The sequence below is a fragment of the Scyliorhinus torazame genome, chromosome 2 (genome assembly GCF_047496885.1).
Source record: "Scyliorhinus torazame isolate Kashiwa2021f chromosome 2, sScyTor2.1, whole genome shotgun sequence".
NCBI classification, from domain to species: Eukaryota; Metazoa; Chordata; class Chondrichthyes; order Carcharhiniformes; family Scyliorhinidae; genus Scyliorhinus; species Scyliorhinus torazame.
This window is the reverse complement of record NC_092708.1, coordinates 345,146,033-345,170,274: the sequence shown is the minus strand read 5'-3', so window position 1 is coordinate 345,170,274 and position 24,242 is coordinate 345,146,033. Positions and strand designations below refer to the sequence as shown.

The 24,242-nt window shown below is 41.8% G+C and overlaps 1 protein-coding gene across 1 annotated transcript in view; it reads left to right on the top strand.

Moving 5' to 3' along the window:
* The window catches only part of klhdc2 (kelch domain containing 2), a 34,263-nt gene extending 10,615 nt beyond the window's left edge, over nucleotides 1-23,648 (top strand). The window contains exons 4-14 of the mRNA XM_072490869.1: nucleotides 986-1,103; nucleotides 4,041-4,159; nucleotides 5,102-5,183; nucleotides 5,272-5,355; nucleotides 5,555-5,635; nucleotides 6,409-6,467; nucleotides 7,803-7,915; nucleotides 8,368-8,440; nucleotides 11,421-11,508; nucleotides 16,363-16,415; nucleotides 23,289-23,648. Coding sequence (XP_072346970.1) covers nucleotides 986-1,103; nucleotides 4,041-4,159; nucleotides 5,102-5,183; nucleotides 5,272-5,355; nucleotides 5,555-5,635; nucleotides 6,409-6,467; nucleotides 7,803-7,915; nucleotides 8,368-8,440; nucleotides 11,421-11,508; nucleotides 16,363-16,415; nucleotides 23,289-23,412 — 994 coding nt within the window. The 3' untranslated portion in view covers nucleotides 23,413-23,648. The remainder of the gene's footprint in view (nucleotides 1-985; nucleotides 1,104-4,040; nucleotides 4,160-5,101; nucleotides 5,184-5,271; nucleotides 5,356-5,554; nucleotides 5,636-6,408; nucleotides 6,468-7,802; nucleotides 7,916-8,367; nucleotides 8,441-11,420; nucleotides 11,509-16,362; nucleotides 16,416-23,288) is intronic.
* Nucleotides 23,649-24,242: the final 594 nt, after the last annotated feature.

The following is a 24,242-nucleotide window of genomic DNA, read 5'->3' as shown; positions in this document are numbered from 1 at the left end:
CACTGTCTGTGCGGAGTCTGCACATCCTCCCCGTGTGCGCGTGGGTTTCCTCCGGGTGCTCCGGTTTCCCCCCACAGTCCAAAGATGTGCAGGTTAGGTGGATTGGCCATGATAAATTGTCCTTAGTGTTGGGTGGGGTTACTGGGTTATGAGGATAGGGTGGAGGTGTTGACCTTGGGTAGGGTGCTCTTTCCAAGAGCCGGTGCAGACTCGATGGGCCGAATGGCCTCCTTCTGCACTGTAAATTCTATGAATTGTCAGCAGATCTCTATAGTTATGACCAGTAGGAGAAAATGTGTGCAGTTTATTTTTTCACCCATACAACTTTGTTTTTCAAGGACACTAAAGCCAGTTGTAGCCTTCCCTCCCCCAAACACTGACTGAAATCAGTTAACTCAATAGCGCGGTATGGTGGTGCAATGGTTAGCACTGCTGCCCCGAGTCACTGTCTGTGTAGAGTTTGCACATTCTCCCCGTGTCTGGGTGGGTCTCTCCCTCGCAAACCCAAAGATGTGCAGGGCAGGTAGATTGACCACGCTAAATTGCCCCTTAATTGGAAAAAATTAATTGGGTACTCTAAATTTTTGAAAAACTCAATAGTTAAACAGGCAGTAATTTCTCCTACATAATGCTGGGGCAGTTGTCGGTCAACGACCACTTCAAAATGATGGCAAAATCAATGTGAAAGGAAAGAAAATCAGGTGAGTGTCCCTTTTGGCCCTTATTTTGTGCTGTTTCATGGTTGAAGAAGAGGAGCAATTGTAGCTGCCCAATCTGATTTCTCAGCAACAGTCATTAATGAAAATCTTCATGAGGAGAGGAAAAAGAAGGAATGGAAGAGAAACTATATGGCCTTTATTGTTCAATAAATAGTAAATAATCAAAATGATTAAGATTTGCCTGTTTCCATTTTAAGAAATATTTATTTAAGAATAAAACTAGCCAACTGTGTCTTTTGCAATTACAATCATTTATTTGCTTACAGGAAAAAGAAGTACACAGAAGGTGATGTTCCTCAGTCCATGTCAGGGAGTTGTGCTGCTTGTGTGGATGGTGTACTATATTTGTTCGGAGGACATCATGTAAGAGGGAACACTAATGAGGTAGTAGCTTTGTACTTGTTGAGTAGAAATCCCATTGTAGTTAACTGTAAACTGCTAGATGGATGCATTGTCAATTGTTTAAATTCAGATATTTTATGAAGCCATTGTACATTCTGGTTAGTGTCTTCACCCTGACAACAATCTTAAGTCGGTCTGTTTGGAACCTTGGTGTCACATTTGGTTCTGAGATGAGCTTCCCGCCTCATATGCTACCTCTAAGATTGTCTGTTTCCACCTCCGTAACATTGCTACGTCTCAGTTCATCTGCCACTGAAAACTTCAATCATGCCTTGGACATGACTATTCCACTGCCGTCCTGACTGGACTTTCACATTCTATGCTTCATACATTTGTCTTAACTCGCAGCAAGTCCGTTTCCTTATTACCCCTGTGCTCGTTAACCCCCATTGACTCCCAGTAAAGCAACATCTTAGAAGTCATAGAATCCCTACAGTGCAGAAGAAGGCCATTCGGCCCATTGAGCCTCCTGAAAGAGCATCCAAACGAGGCCCACTCCTCCGCCCGATCCCTGTAATTCCTCCTAACCTGCACATCCTTGGATACCCTTTGGGCAATTTTATACCATAGCCAATCCACCTAACCTGCATATCTTTAGACTGTGAGAGGAAACCGGAGCACCTGGAGGGAACCCATGCAGACACTGGGAGAATGTGCAAACTCCACACCCTTGGCCAGAGATGAACCCAGCTCTCTGGCACTGTGAGACAACAGTGCTGACCACTGTGACATCGTGGTTTGTGGTTGTTGCTGGTAAGGGCACAATTATTGCCCATCCTTAAGTTGTCCAGTGAAGGTTGTGGTGGGCTTTCACCTTGAAATGCTGCAGTGCTTATGATGGTGGATGGTGCTTCCTCGGGTGATAGATGGGGAATTCAAGATTGTTGAGATGAATGAAACATGTCCAATTCAGGATGGAGTCTGATTGGAGGCAAATTTGATCGTGTTTCCTGTATGTCATGGCTCCTGTTCTCCTAGATGGTAGAGGCCACATATTAAAACCATGTTGTTGGAGTAACCTTGGTGAGTTGCTGTTGTGCATTCTTTAGATCCGTGTTCTTCAAACTTTTTTTCCGGGGACCCATTTTTACCAACAGGCCAACCTTCGGGACCCACTCTGGCCGACCTGCGCGACCCACCATTTTCTCTTACCTTGTTTGCTGCTGACAAAAATGGAGAAATGGTTTTGGGTCCCTCTGGCCCTCGTACATGCTCCTCCAATGGAACCTGGTGGATGAAGGTGAAGCCTTCAGGTGTCGGGAAGTATGGAATCTCCATCTGTCCAAACCCCCCCGAACTTGTAAAAAAACATTTTTTTTAAAAAATGAATAAAATAAATGAAAAAAATAAATAATTAAATGAATAAAATAAATGAATAAAATTAATAAACCCACCCCCCCAAACTTGTAAAACCAAAAGCTGCGACCGTTTAAAAAAAAATAAAAAAATCGGCTGCACTGCACATGTGTGCATGTGCATAGTTTTGCACATGCGCGCCGATGATCAGGCACGCATGCGCAGTGCGGCTGCATTTTTTTTACATGTTCGCGCCCATATTGCCGCTTGCAGGCGGTGTTATTAACAGCCGGCTGCTGCAGCTGTTGCGAGCAAATTTGTGCGATCGGGTGCGCCGTGACGGATAGCTCCGCAACCCACCTGCGGGTTGCGCCCCCTAGTTTGACACTGCCTGCTGTAGATCATGCCATTTTGCTAGAAGTCAGTGATGTATTTTATCACTAAATTCATACGATTATGCAGCATTGGTGTAACAATTTATTCTTGTTACAAATTTCCTAACTAGAAATATTATGATTATAGAATTCCTAAATGTTTCACACAGACATAGAAACAAAAGCAGGCCATTCAGCCCCTTGAGCCTGTTTGTCCTTCAATTAGATTACAGCTGATCTGTATCTTAACTTGATATTTTTGCCGTTCATACCCTGGCCTAACAATCTATCATTTTGAAATTTACACTTAATCTAGCCGCCACAGCATTTTGGGAGATAGAATTCCACTCTTTTGTTTTTGAAGACGTGTGTTTTGAAACCACCCGAACAATCTAGCTCAAATTTTAAGGTTATGCCCCCTGATCCAGTACTCGCCAATCAGAGGCAATAGTTTCTATTTACCAGTCACCCAACAGTAAACTATAATATTTTTTTAAAATTTAGAGTACCTAATTCTTTTTTTCCAATTAAGGGGCAATTTAGAGTGCCCAAACCACCTACCTTGCATATATTTGGGTTGTGGTGGTGAGACCCATGCAGACACGGGGAGGATGCGCAAACTCCACACTGACAGGGACCCGAGGCCGGGATCGAACCCGGGTCCACACCGCTGTGAGGCAGCAGTGCTAACCACTGCGCCACCGTGCCGAACATATGAAATTCACCTGATCTATAAACTTTGTTGGCTAGGATGAGCACTTACGCCTTTGCTTGAGGTGTGATTCATCAGACTTCCTAGGCGCTTTAATCAAAGACAACACAGTAGCTACTTGAATCTGTGTATATAACACTTAATGGATTCCCCTTAGCTGTTCCAATTCAATAACAAAATGCAATAAACCAAAACCCCTGTCAAGGGCGTGGCCCAGCACACTGTATTCTCACTTGACTGGGACTGGTCCTTTCTCTGAGGTTCTGATCCTGTTTCAACCAGCAGTTTCAAACTCCTTCCGGGAAGCATCTCTATCTTTAAAATATTGCTTGGGAACGCCACCACGTGCAAGTTCCCTGCCAAGCCACATACCATAACTCGCCACACCTACTCCAGGGCAATTAAATATGGGCAACAAATGCTGGCCTTGCTTGCAGTGCTCGCATCCTATAATATAATAGAGAAAACTAATTAGAGATCAAACTTGTAAAAAGAAAATGTAAACTTTAGAGTTAATTCCCTTCTATCTCGCTGCAGTTCTACATTCTAAACCTGAGAGCCAAAGACAAAATACTGCATTGGGAGAGTATAAAAGATTTCAAGGGGGTACCACCAACGCCCAAAGACAAACTTGGATGTTGGGTGTACAAGAACAAGTGAGTACATAATTATCTTTAACAATATTACTTAATGAACAGCAGATATTAAAATAGGCTCTTCCAGGCATTTGTGCAGATAGTCTGTCTACATAAGTTTATAGCTGCTGTTTTAGCGTGGTCAGATCCAACTTTACTGTACTTCTTTGCTTTTCATGTATGTAATCAAGTATTAATACAAGAAGAAAAAATTTAGAAATGTTTGAACTATTTTCAGTTATTTCTCAATAGTCTTGTTACACAATAATAGGGCGCATGGTAGAATTGTGGTTAGCACAATTGCTTCACAGCTCCAGGTTCGATTCCCGGCTTGGGTTACTGTCTGTGTGGAGTCTGCACATTCTCCCCGTGGGTGCGGAGTCTTCACATTCTCCCCGTGTGTGCGTGGGTTTCCTCCGAGTGCTTCGGTTTCCTCCCACTGTCCAAAGATGTGCAGGTTAGGTGGATTGGCCATGATAAATTGCCCTTGTGCCCAAACTTGCCCTTAGTGTTGGGTGGGGTTACTGGGTTATGGGGATAGGGTGGAGGTGTGGACCTTGGGTAGGGTTTAACTTTTTAAAATGACTTAAATGAAAGGAAATTGCATTTCCTAATGTTTGTATTATTGTTGATTTTAGCTTACTATTAGAATTTTTAAAATGCATCTATTTTAACAAATAAAAATGCATTTCCAGTAACTGCAGAGGTGGGAGAAAGGTGACACCTGTTATTCCATTGTGTTCATGGAAGGCTGTAGGTAGATTTTGATAACCTTAAAAATCTACATACTTACACTGTATTTGGTTTAACATTTTTTGTTTATGAAGAGAACATGAGATAAAGTACAATATTTTACGAATTAATTCAATTAAAGTCCATTTACATTTTAAAAAATTTCATTACAAATTTCTTTCTTTCGCAGCCACTAATTATTATTACTACTTTTCTTTCGTTTTACTCCAGGTTGATTTTCTTTGGTGGCTATGGTTACCAACCTAGAGAGCAACATCACGGATGTTTTGAATTTGATGAATCTTCATTTTGGGTAAGTAATTCAGCATATTGCTTCAGAATGTCTCCCTTTGCAAAAGAAGATAATGGGAATGAAACCTTTGTTATTTTTTTCCCCCCAGAATGCAAGTCATCCGAGAGGCTGGAACAACCATGTCCACTTTATTGACCTTGAAACTTTTATGTGGAACCAGCCCATTACAAAGGTACCAGGCCTGTTGTATAGCGCTGCTGAAGAATTGCTTTGCGTTTTCTAGGTTGCAGCACTTTTCACTGGTGTGACAACTGTTTTTCTTGTGTTTAGTTTTGATTTGGATCATTTTACCAGAACCCAGTACCCCTCCGAAATAACGGAATCCTAACCTTTTTAGTAATGAGTTGATGATGTGTTGTTCTAACCAATAGGGAAAACCCCCTTCGCCTAGAGCAGCTCATGCTTGTGCTACAGTTGGAAACCGAGGCTATGTGTTTGGAGGAAGGTATCAGGTATGCTATTTTATTCACTATACAATAAAAGTTTTGTTCCACTAATTCTGTAACATCAGAAATGTTGCATTTGGTGAAAGCGTAAAAGTATTTCTTAAAAGACATTATGCAGTTTTAACCAGAGATCTCATTAATTCATTTACATTAAGGGAGAACAGTTCTATTTCCAATGAATTAATCTTTAAAATGCTTTATTGCTTCGGGAGTACAGTTATTTTTTTGTAATGATGCATGGAATATAAAAACAAATTGAAATCTTAGGACCATCTTGATAGTCATTTGAACAGTGTGTTGCTGTGACCTTTGCTTAAATGACTATTGTAACTATTCAGAGACGGGGCATTTTGAGTGATGAAAACTAGAAATGTGTCGTGGGGCACAGTAAAACACACTACAGTCAGGTATGGTATTAAATGGACCAAATACAGAGTAAAGCTCCCTCCACTGCCAAATGTGTTGCATTATTGTATCAGAGAAAAATATAATTTCCCTAACTGTTTGGTCTTGTGGCCAGTCTTTTATTTTCACCTTTACCCAACGGAAGAAAAAGACCTGTTCTGCAAAGAAGGAAGTTACAAAAACTAGCGTGAATGTTAGAATTAACACCGATTTAATGAAATTCAAATCTTTCCATTTAAAGATCATTTGTGTAACAATGTTAGAGGCATTCCCCTCAGAAAACTAAATGCCTTCAACAATTAACCTTGTAATACCTGTCTGTTACAAATCAATATTCATTTATGTACTTTGTTTTTTCACTTTTTTAACCAAAGGATGCCAGGACCAATGACCTCCATTACCTTGATTTGGATACTTGGGAATGGAATGAAGTGTATGTTACAGTTTCATTTGTATTACATGATTGTGGGTTGCTGAATTAAGAACTGCCACTTCCTATACCCTTCTTTCAACCTCCTCAATATATTTGCCAGGAATTACTTTGGTGCTAAACATAAATGGGGATTCGACTGCCATTCGCGAAGTTAGATCAGCAGAGCAGCTCCAAGGAAATTCCAGGCCATTCATTTCTTGATGGGCTATGGTTCCAAATGCATTGAATGTTCTTCAGTGATTTGCCAAGTGACTATTTTTATTTTATAATTTATAAATCTTGGCAATAAGTGTCAACAGGCTATTCACCCCTCTAGAACATCTCAGCCAAGCCTGATTATTCTGTTTCTGGCAGGGCGTTTCGTAATGCAACAGAGTATGAATCCTAGTTGAATTTCCCCTGGGGCAGTGGGGCCAGTTGTACGGCTGCTGCTAGCACTACGATAAGTCAAGCCAACAGCACCAATGAGGATTAAACCTGGAATTTCCTTTTATATGTATGGTTTAGCTACTCTATAAACTTGCTGAACTATCACCGGGACAACAAATTAGTTTTCAGTGATTTAAGATTTATTGGTTTTGGTCGAAAGGATATTGTCAAACTACTGTCCATTAAATATATTTCTTATTTAAAAAAAAAACCACTTTCCTCACTGCATGAATAAGCAGGTGAGCAGCTCCTAGACTTCTATCAGTGTTGGTTTATGGCCATTTGTCCAAAGGTGCATGACATTGCACTGCAATAAATGTTACTTTCCTTTAGTAATTTTATCCTTTTGTGAAGCCCCCATGCTTAACAAAGCGGCTCAGTTATAGTCTGACCAAGTTGTGGAATGTTAGACTTGGCATGTGCCACGTGATTAAGAATAAAAATAACTCCCGGCTTAAAAATGTATTATTTTTATTAATATATGGGAAACATATAACATGCCCCAATATCTGAAAAGAGAAGGTACAAGTTAATGTATCAAACTGAACGCTTCGTGTTGACCTGTCTTTATTCAGATCTTAATGAACCTGTGTATTTTAAGCTTTATTTCAGAATTCCAGTTTTTCTTTTTATCTCTAAATTTTAAATAGAAATATCTTCATAAATATATGCTTACATCACCATTGCTGATCATAAATATAATTTTTCCAATCTTTCCCCATTTTTGACATCAGTGAAACATTAAGACAGTATGCTGCACCAGGGGTGCTCATTTCATTTATTCTTTATGTAGTTGAGGTTTGGTGTATGCAGTGTTGTATACGGGAATTGAGTGTTAAGACTATCCATGAATCAATGCACTTCCATTGGGAACATTGTCTATCACTCAAAACTTTTATTTGCTAGGGTACAATCTCCTGATCAGATCCCTGTTGGCCGTTCTTGGCACTCACTCACTACAATCTCAAATGACCATCTCTTCCTTTTTGGAGGTTTCACGACTGACAAACAACCGTTAAGTATGTTTCAACTCTTGTTGCATAAATAATTTACTATCGCAAAGAATTTTTGGAGACTGTAGTTAGTTGAGTCTGCCTTTGTGCATTATGGTCAAGGTGGCTTTGAGCTTTCCATTGTGTACCCTGCTCTATTTGTGCTTGTGCTATTACATATTAAATGTATGCATTTTTAAAAATCCTGTAAATTATTTGCCGTAAATATTTAAATATAAATCTGCATTCAGCTTTTGTGCCCAAATTACTCGTCTTAAGATACTGCACTTCTATATGGAAAAAACATTGTCCGACTCTTCATATCATGCAAGCCCAGCTTTTAGTGAAAAAGTCACCTTGATGGCAAGAGCTATCGAGGTATTCGTACCCTTTGTGTGAATTGAGAAATTAACTAAACAAATTATCTCAACACAATGTTTTTGTGATTAATCGTACATTAAGATAATTTTGTTTTTCAGGTGATGCTTGGATATACAGTGTGAGCAAGAATGAGTGGTTAAAAGTAGAGCACAGTTATGCAGACAGACCAAGGTAAACAGCATAAATTGAAAACCAGCATTAGATTAGTTTCCTTCTGAATTTTGCAATCTTGGGATGTTATTTGCACTCATAACTTGTATTAGCTGCTCAGTTAATGTTCCAGAATTCTGGTCTTATTTATAAGTTTAAAAAAAACCTATCATTGTGTATTTAGTGCTTGACAAGACAAGTGCCTTCTGAGAAGTTGGTAATCACCTGCCGAGCAGTCAAAGCAGAAGTGCTTTGAACAGCAGTCTCTCAATGGCCATGGCTGAAGCTCTTTATTGATTGAAGCCTTTGCAAAGCCTGTTAATTTCACTGACAAAGCTCCTCCCTGTATGCACTTGTCTCATGGCCCTGACTCTTAATTGCCTTGTTAACCCACCACAGTGCTTTTCTACCATACCTACAGGAACTCCCCGCTGAACGTGCAGCCCTTCCTGGGGAAAGCCTGAGTGACAGCTTCCCCCACCCAACCCTTGCACATTCCAGAACCTGCCTCCACTGGGCCAAGACAATTCTGCCCATTGTTTCAGCTTGATGGCCCTTCCTCAACTGGATGGAATATATTTTAGGTGCAGAGATTTGGAAAGGGAAGAAAGAGCATAGGCTTTGGGAAGGAATCACCACAGATGCTGCCTAATCTGCCAGATAATTCCAGCGTTTCTTGTTTTTAGTAATCCATTGACAAAGGATTTCTAATAATAATTGTTTATTGTCACAAGTAGGCTTCAATGAAGTTACTGAAAAAAGCCCCTAGTCGCCACATTCCGGCGCCTGTTCGGGGAGGCCGGTACGGGAATTGAACCCACGCTGCTGGCATTGTTCAGCATTAAATGGCAGCTGTTTAGCCCACTGTGCTAAACCAGTCCCTAAAAATTGCATTGGTCCTGTGTTTTCTGCCGTTGTCTGTTATACCATATTTTCAGTTCACAGACCAGTGTGATTAACTGTAAGCTGATTGTAGCAATTTAGTATGGGTGGTTTGATGTAGAGGGAATTTCAGAAACTTTAGTGAGCAGCATGCTTTGGTGGAAGGTGCACAGGATCTTCATTAGAATGAAGTGGAATTGTTTATTAGACCACATATGTTATTTCTGCCAGAAATTTTCAAGTTTCAAAATTATATCTTTAATTGAAGGAGAATATGATGGTCTTCATTATGAGCATAAAGCCTTAAACTTCTCCAAGAACAAAGCCTACTAAATACATTTTTTAAAAAATACATGTATTCTCCGCATTTTCCACTTTTTCATCAAATACACAACCAACAAAAGATGACCAACAACAACAAATAAAATAGCAATCCCCCAACCAGCAGCCCCTTCACCATACAAACCCAAACATCACCCCTATATCCCAAATACAAAACAAGAATCCACGGTCATCCCATATATGGTAAACAATAAGCCATACACTTAACCCCTCCCCACTAATGTTCAATGCCATTCAATTCTTGAAAGTGCAGGATAAACAATGCCCATGAATTGTAGAACCTTTCCATCCTCCCCCTCAACTCAAACTTCCCCTTCTTGAGCGTCAAAAATTCCAGCGGGTCTCCCCGCCATGCCAAGGCACAGGGCTGAGAAGCTGGCCTCCAGCCGGCATGACCCACCTTCAGGCAATCAGGGAGGTGAAGGCTAAGACATCTGCCCCTGCACCCACCTGCAGCCCAAGCTGATCCGACACCCCGAATATGGCTTCTAGCGGCCCTGGTTCGAACATCACATGCACCACCCCCGAGATGACCTTAAAGACCTCCCTCCAATTTGGGACAGGACCAAAACATGTGAACATGGTTTGTGGGGCTCCTCCCACAGCGCTCACAAACATCCTCCACTCCCTCAAAGAGTTGGCTCATCCTTGCCTTCGTGAGGTGCGCCCTATATACCTTCAACTGTACCAGCCCCAGTCTCGTGCATGAGGTTGAGGCATTCACCCTCCGAAGCACCTCATACCACAGCCCTTCCTCCAGACCCTCACACTTCGCTTTAATCGCCTCCAATGACTATATACATTCTTAAGGGGGGAAAAAACCCTGGAAATCTGAATTAAACAATTGCTGGAAATACATAGCTGGTCAGTCAGTCTCTTTATATAAAAAAGAATATTTTTGAGAATCTCCATTGTGAGATGGCTTTGTCGGAACTCTGAACATGATGTGTTTTTCTGAAGGAGCAAGGACGACCCAAAAATTTGATCCGTTCTACTTGCACTTGCTGATATTTCAGCACGATTACAATGGGTTTCCCTCAATACATTTTGTCAATTCCTGAAGTAACTTGGCTAATTTCACCAAACCTTGATGTGTTGATCTGGCCGTGTTGTAGATGAGAGTTTTTGTGCTATGTCCTCCGAGGAGCATTTTGGTTTCCAGATTCCCCTTTGGCAGGTTGAAGAATATTCAAATGCATTCAACCTCCGCATCAAAAAATTTCAAGGTAGTCTATTGTCATGAGGCATTGATATCATTGAGTTGAAAGGACACCGGCCTGTATCTGAATCGGGTCAAGCATATTAGTGGCTTTCCGATGAAAGAGGAAAATTGGTCAGAACACTCGCCAACTTGCTACCATACATTCTTAGATGGATAAACTGGGCATCAACAATGGTCATGCTCTAATCAGAGGAGGTACAGGTTTCATGCAGAACCTAGCAATAGTAGGAAGAAACTGAGTATACCTGATTGTTGTTGATGGACAGACACTATATATCTTTTTTGAAACTACCTTTAATTCTCTCCCCAACTGGTGCTACTTCAAGTTATTGAGGTGAATATTTTGTCATTTTGCTCACATTTTCACACAAGGATGCTGCTGCTACTCTTGGATGGTTTAAAAAGACCTTGTACAACTCTGGGAAAAGATACGGTGACCATGTAGTGGGGATTACTCCTTCCAATCGAAGCAAAAGAAAAATTAATTTATAGGCACATCCTTTCAAACAACATAAGCAGGCAATATAACATACTAATGCCATTATTTATCTTCAGGCTTTGGCATTCTGCTTGTACAAGTGATGAGGCGGAAGTGATCGTTTTTGGTGGATGTGCTAATAATCTCTTGGCTCGTCAACAAGCAGTAGGTGTTTTTTCACATTACTATAAACAATACCGTGATTTTACTGTTAATACTCTTCCTTAGAACTTAATGGTATGCTGAGATGGAAATTTAGTAAAGGTTATAATACATAAGACTCTTCAGCACCAGTGAAGCACTGCTGCAACTCTACATTGAGGGGTAGGTATTTGGAGGGCAGAAATTTAAACCTTTACTTAAAAACCAAACTTGATACTACTTTAACCTCAAATTTGAAGTATCCTAAAGAAATCTAGAACGTTGTGAATGATATTTTCAGAATGACGACTGCATCCTGAAATGTGCACTATGAAACGTCATCTACCAGTACATTACAGCAGCCATTTTCTTCACCATTGTTCTTTTGCATGTAACATCATGTTTGCTTTTATTTCTATACAAATTATTGATTAAATTTAAAAATATTGTGGTAGTGCTGGCTGATATTCAAATATACAGTGTTCAATTCAGTTGTGCCAGCTCTTGTCAGCTGGTTAGATTATATTTGACTTTTTTATTTTGGAATTTTTTTATTAGACTTTTAACATTTTATTCATAAACAACAATCAAACAATAAGACATGTATCAAAAACCACAGCAAACAGATAAATTAAAAAAGAAACCCAACAATTATAGCCCCCCCAGTGACGAAATCCTTGAAACGTGATATAGATGGATGCTATCCATGGTAGAACCCGTCAATCGCTCCCTCACTGTGAATGGTAACTTCATTGCAGTGTTAATGTGACACTACTAAAGATTACTATTATGATTACATAACCTTCTCAAGGTGCAAAAACTCCAACAAATCACCAGTTACGCTGCGGCGCCTGCCTCCAACTCACCAGCATCCTAGGACGGCATGGTGGCGCAGTGGTTAGCACTGCTGCCTCAGTGTCGAGGACCCTGGTTCAATCCCGGCCCTGGGTCACTCTGTGGGGAGTTTGCACATTCTCACAGTGTCTGTGTGGGTCTCACCCCCACAACCCAAAGATGTGCAGGGTAAGTGGCGTAGCTACTCTAAATTACCCCTTAATTGAAAAAAAAAGAATTGGGTACATTAAATTTATTTTAAAAACTCATTAGAATCCATCGCTGAGCCAACAAGGCAAAAGCCCGAGCATCCACCATCGCACCCGTCCTCAAATTGGGCTGGTCCGATACTCAAATATCACAACTAATGGGCAGGGCTCCAGATCCACATGTAACATTGCTGATATGGTGTTGTTAAAAAAGGCCCCAGAAACCCATCTACTTGGGGCAGGACCAGAACATGTGCATATGGTTCGCAGGACCTCTCAAGCATTGCTCACACTTGCCTTCAACCCCCTCAAAAAACGACTCATCCTGGCCTTGGTGAGATGTGTCATGAACGCAAATTTGAGTTGTATCAAATTTAACACCTTGCGTAGGATGACATGGCATTCACCCTGCGGAGAAACCTGCACCTCCTCCTAAATGGGATCCAGCTCGTCCTCCCAACTGGCCTTCACCTCGCCATTGAAACCTGCTCTTCCCTCATCATCCGATAATATATCCTGGACGTACTGCCCCCCTCCGACCCTGCACAGGAGAGAATCCTTTCCAGCAAGCTGGGAATGTTGAGAGAGCTCGCCAGACCCAGTCGCATTTATTTTTTATTTTTATAAATTCATTTACGGGACATGGGCATTGCAGGCTGTGCCAGTATTTATTTTCCATCCCTAATTGCCCTTGAGGGGGCATTTAAAAGTCAACCACATTGCTGTTGGTCTGGAGTCACACATAGGCCAGACCAGATAAGGACGGCGGATTTCCTTCCCCTAAAGGACATAGATGAACCAGATGGTTTTCTTTAAACGACAATCGACAATGATTTTGTGTTCACCATTAGCCTTTTATTTCCAGATCTTTATTGAATTCAAATTTCACCATCTGCCATGACGGGATTTGAACCCAGATCTCCAGAGCATGACTCTGGGCCTCTGGATTAGTCCAGCGATTATTGCACACTGGATAAGAGTTCAGTTCAGTCAACTCTGTTAGTTGGTTAGTTATATATGACCATTTTTGTGGGAATTCTTTTTATTAGACTTTTAACATTTTATATGTAAACAACAATCAATCAATCAAACATGTATCAAAAACCACAGAAAACATATATGGAAAAACAGAACACCCAACAATTATAACCACTGCCTCCCCTGCTTTCTCCTTCAGTGCCTCCCAGTCAGCAAACCGCCCCTCCAAAAATAAGTACTTTTTGCCCTCTCCAGCCCCTTACCTTTTCACCCCCCAAACGTGGCATCCAGTTTCCCCGGTTGGAACAAATAATTCCCTCAAATAGGGGACCACCTTGACAACCCCCACCCCTCCCCATTTTGAAAAGCTGGCAGAGCTGCCGCCATATCGTTAACGTGGAAATGACCACCGGATTCGTCGAATAGGGTAGAGAAACCGTCACCAACAGCCCACAGAACAGATATGTAAGCAGATTCTGGTTAGATGTAGAAATAATAGGGTTGTTGTAGTGGGAGATTTTAATTTTCCTCATATTGACTGGAAATCCTTTAGGGCTGGGGGTGAGGAATTTGTTAACCAGGAAAGTTTTTTGGAACAATATGTGGATAGTCCGACTAGAGAGGAGGCAATACTGGACCTAGTACTAGGGAACGGTCCCAGCCAGGTCACCAAAGTGGCAGTGGGGGAAAATGTGACGAACAGTGACCACAATTCCGTAAACTTTCGGATACTCACGGGAAAGGACGAGTGTCCTAGGGTTAAGGTGCTAAATTGGGGGAAGGCTAACTACAACCAGATTAGGCAGGATTTGGAGGCTCTTGTTTGGAAGAGGCTATTTGAGGGAAAATACACATTTGGAAGTCTTTCAAGGAGCAGTTGATGGGAGTATAGGACAGGCATGTGCCAATGAAAGGGAAAGACAGGATTCAGGAACCATGGATGACCAGGGAAATCGAGAGTCTAGTCAAAAAGAAAAAAGATGCATACATGAGGTCTAGGCAACTAAATTCAGATAAAGCACTTGAACCATATTAAGAAAGTAGAAAAGAGCTCAAGTAGGGAGTTAGAAGGGCAAAAAGGGGTCACAAAATGTCTTTGGCAGACGGGATTAAGGAGAATCCCAAAGCTTTTTATACGTATATTAGGAACAAGAGGGTAGCTAGAGAAAGTTGGTCCACTCTAGGACAAAGGAGGGAAATTATGCATAGAACCAAAGGAAGTAGGTGAGATCCTTAATGAGTATTTTGCATCGGTATTCACAAAGGAGAGGGACACGTTGATTAGTGGTGTCTCAGAGGGATATGTAAACACTTTACAACAGGTCGTTATTACGAGGGAGGAAGTGTTAGGTGTGTTAAAAAGCATTAAGATGGACAAATCCCCAGGGCCAGATAGCATCTATCTCAGATTACTGAGGGAGACGAGATGAAATCGCTGGGCCTTTAACAGAAATCTTTGTTTACTCGTTGGCCACAGGTGGGATCCCAGAGGTTTGGTGGATAGCCAATTTTGTACCATTAATTAAGAAGGGTAGCAAGGATAACCCGGATAATTATAGGCCAGTGAGCATGATGTCAGTGATAGTGAAATTGTTGGAAAAGATTCTCGGAGATAGGATCTATGCATATTTGGAAGTGAATGGTCTTATTAGCGACAGACAGCATGGTTTTGTACGAGGGAGGTCATGTCTCACTAATTGATTTGAGTTTTTTGAGGAGGTGACCAAAATGATTGATGAGGGAAGGGCTGTGGATGTTGTCTACTTGGACTTTAGTAAAGCATTTGGCAAGGTCCCTCATGGCAGGCTGATGCAAAAGTTAAATCACACTGGGTCAGGGGTGAACTAGCTAGATGGAATCAGGACTGGCTTGGCCATAGAAGACAAGAGGTTAGCAATGGAAGGGTATTTTTCCGAATGGAGGTCTGTAACTAGTGGTATTCCGCAGGGATCAGTACTGGGACCTCTGCTGTTTTTAATATTTATAAATGACTTGGAAGAAAACTTAGCTGGTCTGATTAGCAAGTTTGCGGATGATACTAAGATTGCGGGAGTTGCGGATAGTGATGAAGATTGTCAGAGAATGCAGCAGGAACTAGATAGGCTGCAAAATTCAGTGGAGAAATGGCAGATGGAATTTGACCCGGGCAAATGCGAGGTGATGCATTTTGGTAGATCCAATTCAGGTGAGAGCTATAAAATAAATGGCAGAACCATCAGGAGCACAGACACAAAGATCTGGGCGTGCAGGTCCACAGATCCTTAAAAGTGGCAGCACAGGTGGCAATGGTGGTAAAGAAAACATATGGCATGCTTGCCTTCATAGGACGGGGTATCGAGTATAAAAGCTCGCAAATTATGTTACAGTTATATAGAACGTTGGTTAGGCCACACCTGTTCTTTGTTCAATGCCTCCAGACTCGACCCCTTACCTGATCCCAACTTCATCCATAACCAGGCAACCTCCCGGTCCCCGAACCATTTTATCTGCAGAATATGTTTAAGCAGGACCAGCTGAATGGCAATGGAGGAGCTGATATTAATTTACCATAACATTTCAGAATGTTAAGTTGAAAATAATCCAGAAAATGAAAAAGAATGCTGTGCATTTTTTAAAAAAAAACTATAATTGTTTTCAGCAATTATTTGGTTTCTTTTTTAAAATTAATGAATTAAATGGGCATTGTATTTTATAGATAGTAAATCTTTAGATTTATTTGGAAGTTTCCTAAGCATAAATAATATTAGGATTGGTTAGTAATATAAACAATGCCTCCTCAGCCAATCAATTTAGTTTTAAAACATTAATCAAAACTCTTTGTTTTATACATGTAAATTGCTGTTTTTTTTTTCTGCAGGCTCACAGTAATGACATCCTTATTTTCTCCGTACAGCCGAAGTCCCTCGTCAGGTAAGGACATGATTTTGCCGAGATAAACATCTGCCAGTTGTACACATTCACAGTGAATTAGAATACTCTTTTTATTTGACTAGTTCAAATCCCGTCCAGGCTGTAAAGAGCCTGTGTTAAATAGGTTTGACAATCTGAATTCTATACTGGTGGACATGAATCCGAAGTATCAAACTGTGTGTAATTCAGGAATAATTAGCAACCTAACTTGAAGAAGGTACCGGTTGCTTGGCTGCTATGCAGTAACTGGTGCATCCCCAGTTTGAAGCTGAAGCAATAAGGGCAATTACAGGGAGCTTTGTTCCTTAGCTGACCTGCGCCATTTTTCATTTGGGAGTTTTTATTGCTAGCACTATGTAAACATTTGTCCAGATCAACATACTTGACTGAAAGGAAGCAAAATAAACTGATCTTAGCTAGATCTTAGGATGGAAAATGAGGAACTTGAGCTAATTAAACCATAGGTGATATAATTTATCTGCGCCTCTACCCTTTTTAAAAAAAAAGAAAGATAATGAAAATCTAAATCTGCATATTTAAGGAGCAGTGATTAGAATCTAGGAATGGGCAAACTACTTTTTTTTTACAGTTTTAGCTAATAAAGGAACGTATGCTGTCTTAACCAAAAGTAAGCCTCGATTGGCAAGGTTTGGACGCAAGAGACTGAGGTGATTGAGATTCTTGTCCAGATCAAGTTTATTTAGACCAGGTTTTCCCAAACTTTCCAGGAGGAACCCCTGAGAAACATATTGTGTTGAAAATGCCAACTCACAAAAAATAATTATTTTCGCTCAATAGGTGCAGACAAACAAATCTATGGAAGTCTTTTCTATTTCTTATCTGTGTACATTTACTATAATTAAAATAACATTAATACGTACTGGCCCTTAACCTTTCTGTCATTTTAAATCGGAGGTGTGTTGTGGCTCCTTTAGTTCAAATGGGAAAAGTGCTGATGGAATGCTGGACTCTCTCTCACACTCATCCCTCTCTCACAAACTATACACACACCCTCTCTCACACTACACACACTTACTCACATCCTCTCTCAGACAGACACAATCTCATCCTTTCCCTCTCTCACACTCATCCTTTCCCTCTCTCACACTCATCTTTTCCCTCTCTCATACTCATCCTTTCCCTCTCTCACACTCATCCTTTCCCTCTCTCACACTCATCCTTTCCCTCTCTCACACTCATCCTTTCCCTCTCTCACACTCATCCTTTCCCTCTCTCACACTCATCCTTTCCCTCTCACGAACATCCCTCTCTCACACACAAACTCAGCCCCCCTCTCTCTCTCTCTTCTCACACAAACTCATCCACTCTCTCTCACACACTCCTCCCCTCTCTCACACACACATTCATCCCCTCTCAACCAGACAAATTTGACCCCTTTCTATCTCGCACACCAGCTCATCCCCTTTCTCTCTCTCTCTCTCTCACACAAAAACTCATACCCTCTCTCTCACACACAAACTCATCTCACTCTCTCTCACACACTTATTCTCTCTCACACTCACACACTCCCCTCACACATGTTAGCACGCCATCCTCTCTCCCACACACGCACCCTTCCTCTCTCTCACACATATCCCCCCTCTCTCACACAGACTCATCCTCTCTCACACACACTCATCCCCTCTCTCACACACACTTATTCTCTCTCTCACACCCACACACTCATCCCTCTCCCGTCTCTCTCATATGTTAACACGTCATCATCTGTCTCTCTCTCCCACACGCATCCTCTCTCTCACACCCACACTCATCCCCCTCACGTCTCACACATGTTAACACATCATCCTCCCTCTCTCATCGTCTCCTCTCTCTCTCTCTCTCTCTCTTCCCCCCCCGCCCCCCCACACATCCTTTCTCTCTCGTCTCCTCTCTCTCTCTCTCTCCCACACACGCATCCTCTCTCATACCCACACTCATCCCTCTTGTTAACGCGCCATCCTGTCTCACACATCCACATCCCCGTTCTTTCATACATCATCCTTTCTCTCTCACCCTCACACACATCCCTCGCACATGTCTCGAACGTTAACACGTCATCCTCTCTCACACATCCTCTCCCCTCTCTCTCACACGCACACATACTTATCCTCCCTCTCACACACACTCATCCCCTCTCTCACACACACACGCACACACACACTCATCCTCCCTCTCTCACACACTCATCCTCCCCCTCTCTCACACACTCATCCTCCCTCTCTCTCACACACACATCCTCCCTCTCTCTCACACACTCATCCTCCCTCTCTCACACACACTCAGCCTGCCTCTCTCTCACGCACTCATCCCCTCATACTCTCCCTCTCTCACACGCACTCATCCCCTCATACTCTCCCTCTCTCACACGCACTCATCCCCTCATACTCTCCCTCTCTCACACGCACTCATCCCCTCGCATGCCCTGCTCTCCCTTTGCTCCCTGTCTGCACTGATCCTGATCAATGCAATTTAAGTTTAGTGCTGGTACCGGAATGTCCAATCAGAGGCTGGTTTCTGGTGAAGCCAGCCTCGTTGGAACTGTCCGGTCTGGCGAGGAACCCTGGGAGGATTATGACTGACAAAACTGGTTATATTTTTTGAGGAAGTAAGGAAGAGGGTTGCTGCGAGTCGCAAATTAATGTAATTTACATGGATTTTAGCAAGCTTTTTAACAATGTCCCACAGGAAGGCTTATCAGAAAAGTAAAAGCACCTAGGATCCTAACGTTCATAGGCCTTATCATCTTCAGCTGTGTCATCAATGATCGATTTTCTATGGTGAGATAATGGGTATGTTCGCTGATGATTGCAGTGTTCAATCCCATTCATAGCTCCTCAGATAATGAAACCTCTCGTGCTCCCATGAAACAAGATCCTACCAGCATTCATTCTTTGACTGATAAGTGCCAATATATCACAGAAGTGGCGGGCAAGGATCATAGAACATACAGTGCAGAAGGAGGCCATTCGGCCATTGAGTCTGCACCGACCCACTTAAGCTCTCACTTCCACCCTATCCCCGTAACCCAATAACCCCTCCGAACCTTTTTTGGACACTAAGGACAATTTAGGATGGCCAAATCACCTAATCTGCATGTCTTTGGACTGAGGGAGGAAACCGGAGCACCCAGAGGAAACTCATCTCCAATAAGAAAGAATCTTTTAAAAACAATTTCGAGTACCCAATTATTTTTTTCCAATTAAGGGGCAATTTAGCGTGGCCAATCCACCTACGTTGCACATCTTTTTGTGTTGTGGGGATGAGACCCATGCAGACACGAGGAGAATGCGCAAACTCCACACGGACAGTGACCCGGGGCCGGGATTGAACCTGGGTTCTCGGCACCATGAGGCAGCCGTGCTAACCAATGCGCCACCGTGCCGTCCTTAACGAGAGAATCTATCCATCTCACCTTGATGTTCAATGACATTACCATTGCTGAATCCGCTACTACCCCTCACATCAACACCCAGGGGTTAAAATTGGCTGGAATCCTAACCACGCAAATGCTGTGGTTACAAGATCAGGTTAGAGGCTGGGAAATCTGTGGCAATTAACTCACCACCTGACTCCCTAAAGCCTGTCCAACATCTACAAGGCACAAACCTAGAAACATACATAGAAAATAGACGGAGGAGGCCATTTGGCTCTTTAAGCCTGCTCCGCTATTCATTATGATCAGGTCTGATCATCAAGTTCAATATCCTGATCCCGCCTCTTTCCCCCCATATCCCCATATACCTTGAGCCCCAAGGACTATATCTAATTCCTCCTTGAAATTACACAATGTTTTGGCCTCTACTACTTTCTGCGGTAGTGAATTTCACAGATGCAACACTTTCTGGGTGAAGAAATTTCTCCTCATTTCAGTCCTAAAATGTATACCCCTTATTCTCAAACTATGACCACTAGTTCTGGACTCCCACACCATTGAGAACATTCTTTCTGAATCTACCCTATCTAATCCTGTTATAAGTTTCTATGAGATCCCCTCTCACTCTTCTGAACTCCAATGAATATAATCCTAACCGACTTAGTCTCTCCTCATCTGACAGTCCTGTCATCCCAGGAATCAGCCTGGTATACCCTTGTTGCACTACCTCCATAGCAAGAATATCCTTCATAAATCCATGCTGACTTTGTCTGATTATACCCCTGCTTTCCAAATGTTGCGCTATGAAATACTTGATAACAGGCAACTTCCCTACTAGTAGTTCTCTGTTTCCTATTTCTCTTTTTGAATTGTTATATTAGCTACCTTCCAATCTGTAAGAACCATTCCAGAGTCCAAAGACAGGTCAGGAGTGTGAGCCCCCCCCTGTCAGGACATGTCAGGCGTGTGAACAAATGCCCCCCCCCACTTGTCAGGTGTGTGAGCAAATACCCCCCTCCCCCCACACACATACTTGTTAGGCATATAAGCAAATACCACCCTCACTTGCTTTGATAAGTGCAGCTGTAGCAACACTTGAGTATCTTAACACTATCCAGGACAGAATCTGTCACATTACCTTGATTGCTTGATTGGTACTCCATCCATCACCTGAAATCTTTACTCCTTCAACTGTTGGTGCAGTGTGTACCATCTGCAAAATGCACTGCAGCAACTTGCGAAGGCTTGTTTGGCAGCACCTTTCAAACCCATGATCTCTACCAGCTAGGACAATAGCAGCAGGCATGTGTGAACACTATTTGCAAACTCCCCTCAAAGTCAAACACAATCCTGACTAGGAACTATATCACCATTCCTTCACTGGCTGGGTTAAATCCTGAAGTTGCCTCCCCAACAGCACACAGACTGCAGTGATTCAAGAAGGTGGCTCTTCCCAAGGACAGTTCAGAATGGGCAATAAATGCTGGCCTTGTCATCTATGCCTACATCCCATGAATGAACAAAAAGATCAATCCCGAGAAGTTTGAGGTAATGCATTTGGATAGATATAACATGGTAAGGAAATACACAATGAATGGTAGGATTCTGAGAAGTGTAGAGGAACAGAATGAATTTGGATAAAAGCAAATTACTGCGGATGCTGGAATCTGAAACCAAAGAGAAAATGCTGGAAAATCTTAGCAGGTCCAGCAGCATCTGTAAGGACTGAAAAGAGCTAACGTTTGAAGTCCAGATGACCCATTAGCTCTTTTCTCTCCCAACAGAATGAATTTGTAGTTTATGTCTACAGATCCCTGAAGGGAACAAGATGGGTAGATGAGGTAGTTAAGAAGGCATACGTGATATTTACCTTGATAGCTTTAAAAAAAATAAAGTTGGAGTACGCAATTCACCTACCCTGCACATCTTTTGGGTTGTGGAGGTGAAACCCGCGCAAAGAAGGGGAGAATGTGCAAATCCCACACAAATTTACCTTCACAACTGAGGCATAAAATACAAGAGCAGGAAGCTATGCTGGCACTGTATAAAATACTAGTTAAGCCACAGAGTAATGAATAAATTCTGGTCATTGCATCACAAGGATATGATTGCAGTAGAGAAGGCATAAAGGAGGTTTCCCAAGATGTTGCCAGGAATGGAGAATTTTATCTTGAGAACATTTTGGATAGGTTGGCATTATTTTCTGTGGAACAGAGGTGACTGAGTATCCGACCAGGAGCTAGAAAGTGACATTGGGATGGTTTTTGTGGCTGGTACTGACACGATGGGTCAAATAGCCATGCTGTACATTTTTGATTTTATGATTAACCTTCCCTTTTCAGTAATCTGGCCATGCACTCTAACGTCTGTTCCTCTACATAACTCACTATTTTAAAATTCATTATGCATTCTTTATATTTGGGAGATAAAATAGTGTGAACTATATTTTCATCATCCTGTGACCGTTAATCCCAATGTCCTATTGTGAGCAATTTGTAGTAGAGGCAGAAAGTATCCATGTGACATCGCAAAAGTATGTAACTAGACAGTCCAGACCTATACTTTAATCTGTTATCCTTGCTTGCCAGACCCAAATATAAAGGCCCTAACATAGAATCATAGAATTTAAAGTGCAGAAGGAGGCCATTCGGCCCATTGAGTCGGGAGGGAATTATCTGCAGATTATTTCTCTCCCAGTGCTCACTGTCCAAGTGGAGCTTGGTATTCTCACCGTGTCTACGTGGGTCTCACTCCACCACCCAAAAGATGTGCAGAGTTAGGTGGATTGGCCACGCTAAATTGCCCCTTAATAAGATTCTTTTTGAAATTCTCTCCCAGTACAGCTCAGAGCAGGAAACACTCGGGACTCTTGAAATGAATAAGCCAGAGGCTGAAGTTGCGGAGATATATTATTGCTGTAGTTCCCAGAGAGCCACCAGGTGGCAGCACCATTCTGGGTCAGATCACTGATCTTTGTGGACCACTTTGTTCCCAAGAAAGCAATCTCCTGATTGAGAACTGCATCATAAGGGTAGTTTGAATGCTTTCAGGAATTGCCTCAAGCTGGTTTACATGTTCTATCACTAACGATGTGGATATGAACAAATATCTGCTCAGCATTTGTAAAACTCGCTGTTCCATGTCTTGCTGTAGTACTGAGGTTCAGAGAACACTAATGGGGAGTGCTGCTGCCCAGTTTGTGTGAATGAAGATAGGCCAACTAGAAAACCCCACCCTACCCCAAACAGCATACCATGTGTCTCTTTAGCATTATAGAAAACAGTTTCAGGCTTTTATACCAAATAATAACATTTAATAAATTAGTTGAAGCAGTTATAAAGATGAATTTGATATCTCACTTTTTCAAAGTAGCATGTGTGCTAATTAAGTTGTTGAATTGTATATGCTTTGAACATGAGTTTAAAGAGAGACAAACTATCTTAAATAATTTGCTATACCATAAAAGTGTGCTTAGTTTCAATTTTCTTTTTATCCCTTAGACTTTGCCTAGAAGCAGTGATTCACTATAAAGAAATGTTGGCCAATATTTGGGACTGTCTTCCAAAGCATCTGCTTCTTAGTATTAAGCAACGAGCTGGGAGCAGTAACACATCTGGATCATGAATTCTGCCAGTACAATTACAGTTTCAATGATAATAGTGTGATTTAGTTATTCTTTGTTCTAGCAGTTGGGAATGCTCGAGGGGCAGAGAAGCATGACTTTTGATTTTTATTGGTACCTGCATTTTTGCAGGCAGTTAATCTTTTGTTAAATCCACTTTTCTTTTAAACATTAAGTTAATAAGCTTGTATGTATGGGAATATTAGATTGTTCTGAATAAATGTGAAGCAAAAGAAAACTGGTTTACTCTGAACATTTGTGTTCTCTCAACTGTGAAGTGCCAAAGGTTTCAGTGCTGGGACCTCGACTATTTACAATCTGTATCAATGACTTGCATAAAGGGAGCGATGTAGAACTTCTAAACTTGCTGTTGACACCGAGATAGGTAAAATGTAAATTGTGAAGAGATAGAGTCTACAAAGAGATTTGGATAGGTTAAGTGAATGGGCAAAGAAGTAGCAGATGGAGCATGTGAACTTGTCCACTTTGGCAGAAAGCAGTATATTATTTAAATGGAGAAAGATAGTAAAACTTGTAAAACAGTGGGATTTGGGCGTCCTCTTACATGAAACGCAAGGTTAGTCTGCAGGTACTGCAAGTGATTAGGAAGGCAAATAGAATGTTTATTTTCTATTCCCCTGGTAATAAAAGTAGGGAAGTCTTGTTACAACTGTACAGGACATTGGTGAGACTGCAGCAAGGGTACAGACTTTGTCTCCTTACTTGAGAAGCAATTCAGAGAAGGTTCACGTGACTGAAGGGGGTTATCTTATGAAGAAAGGTTGAACAAAGTGGGCCTGTATCCATTGGAGTTAAGAATAATGAGGTGATC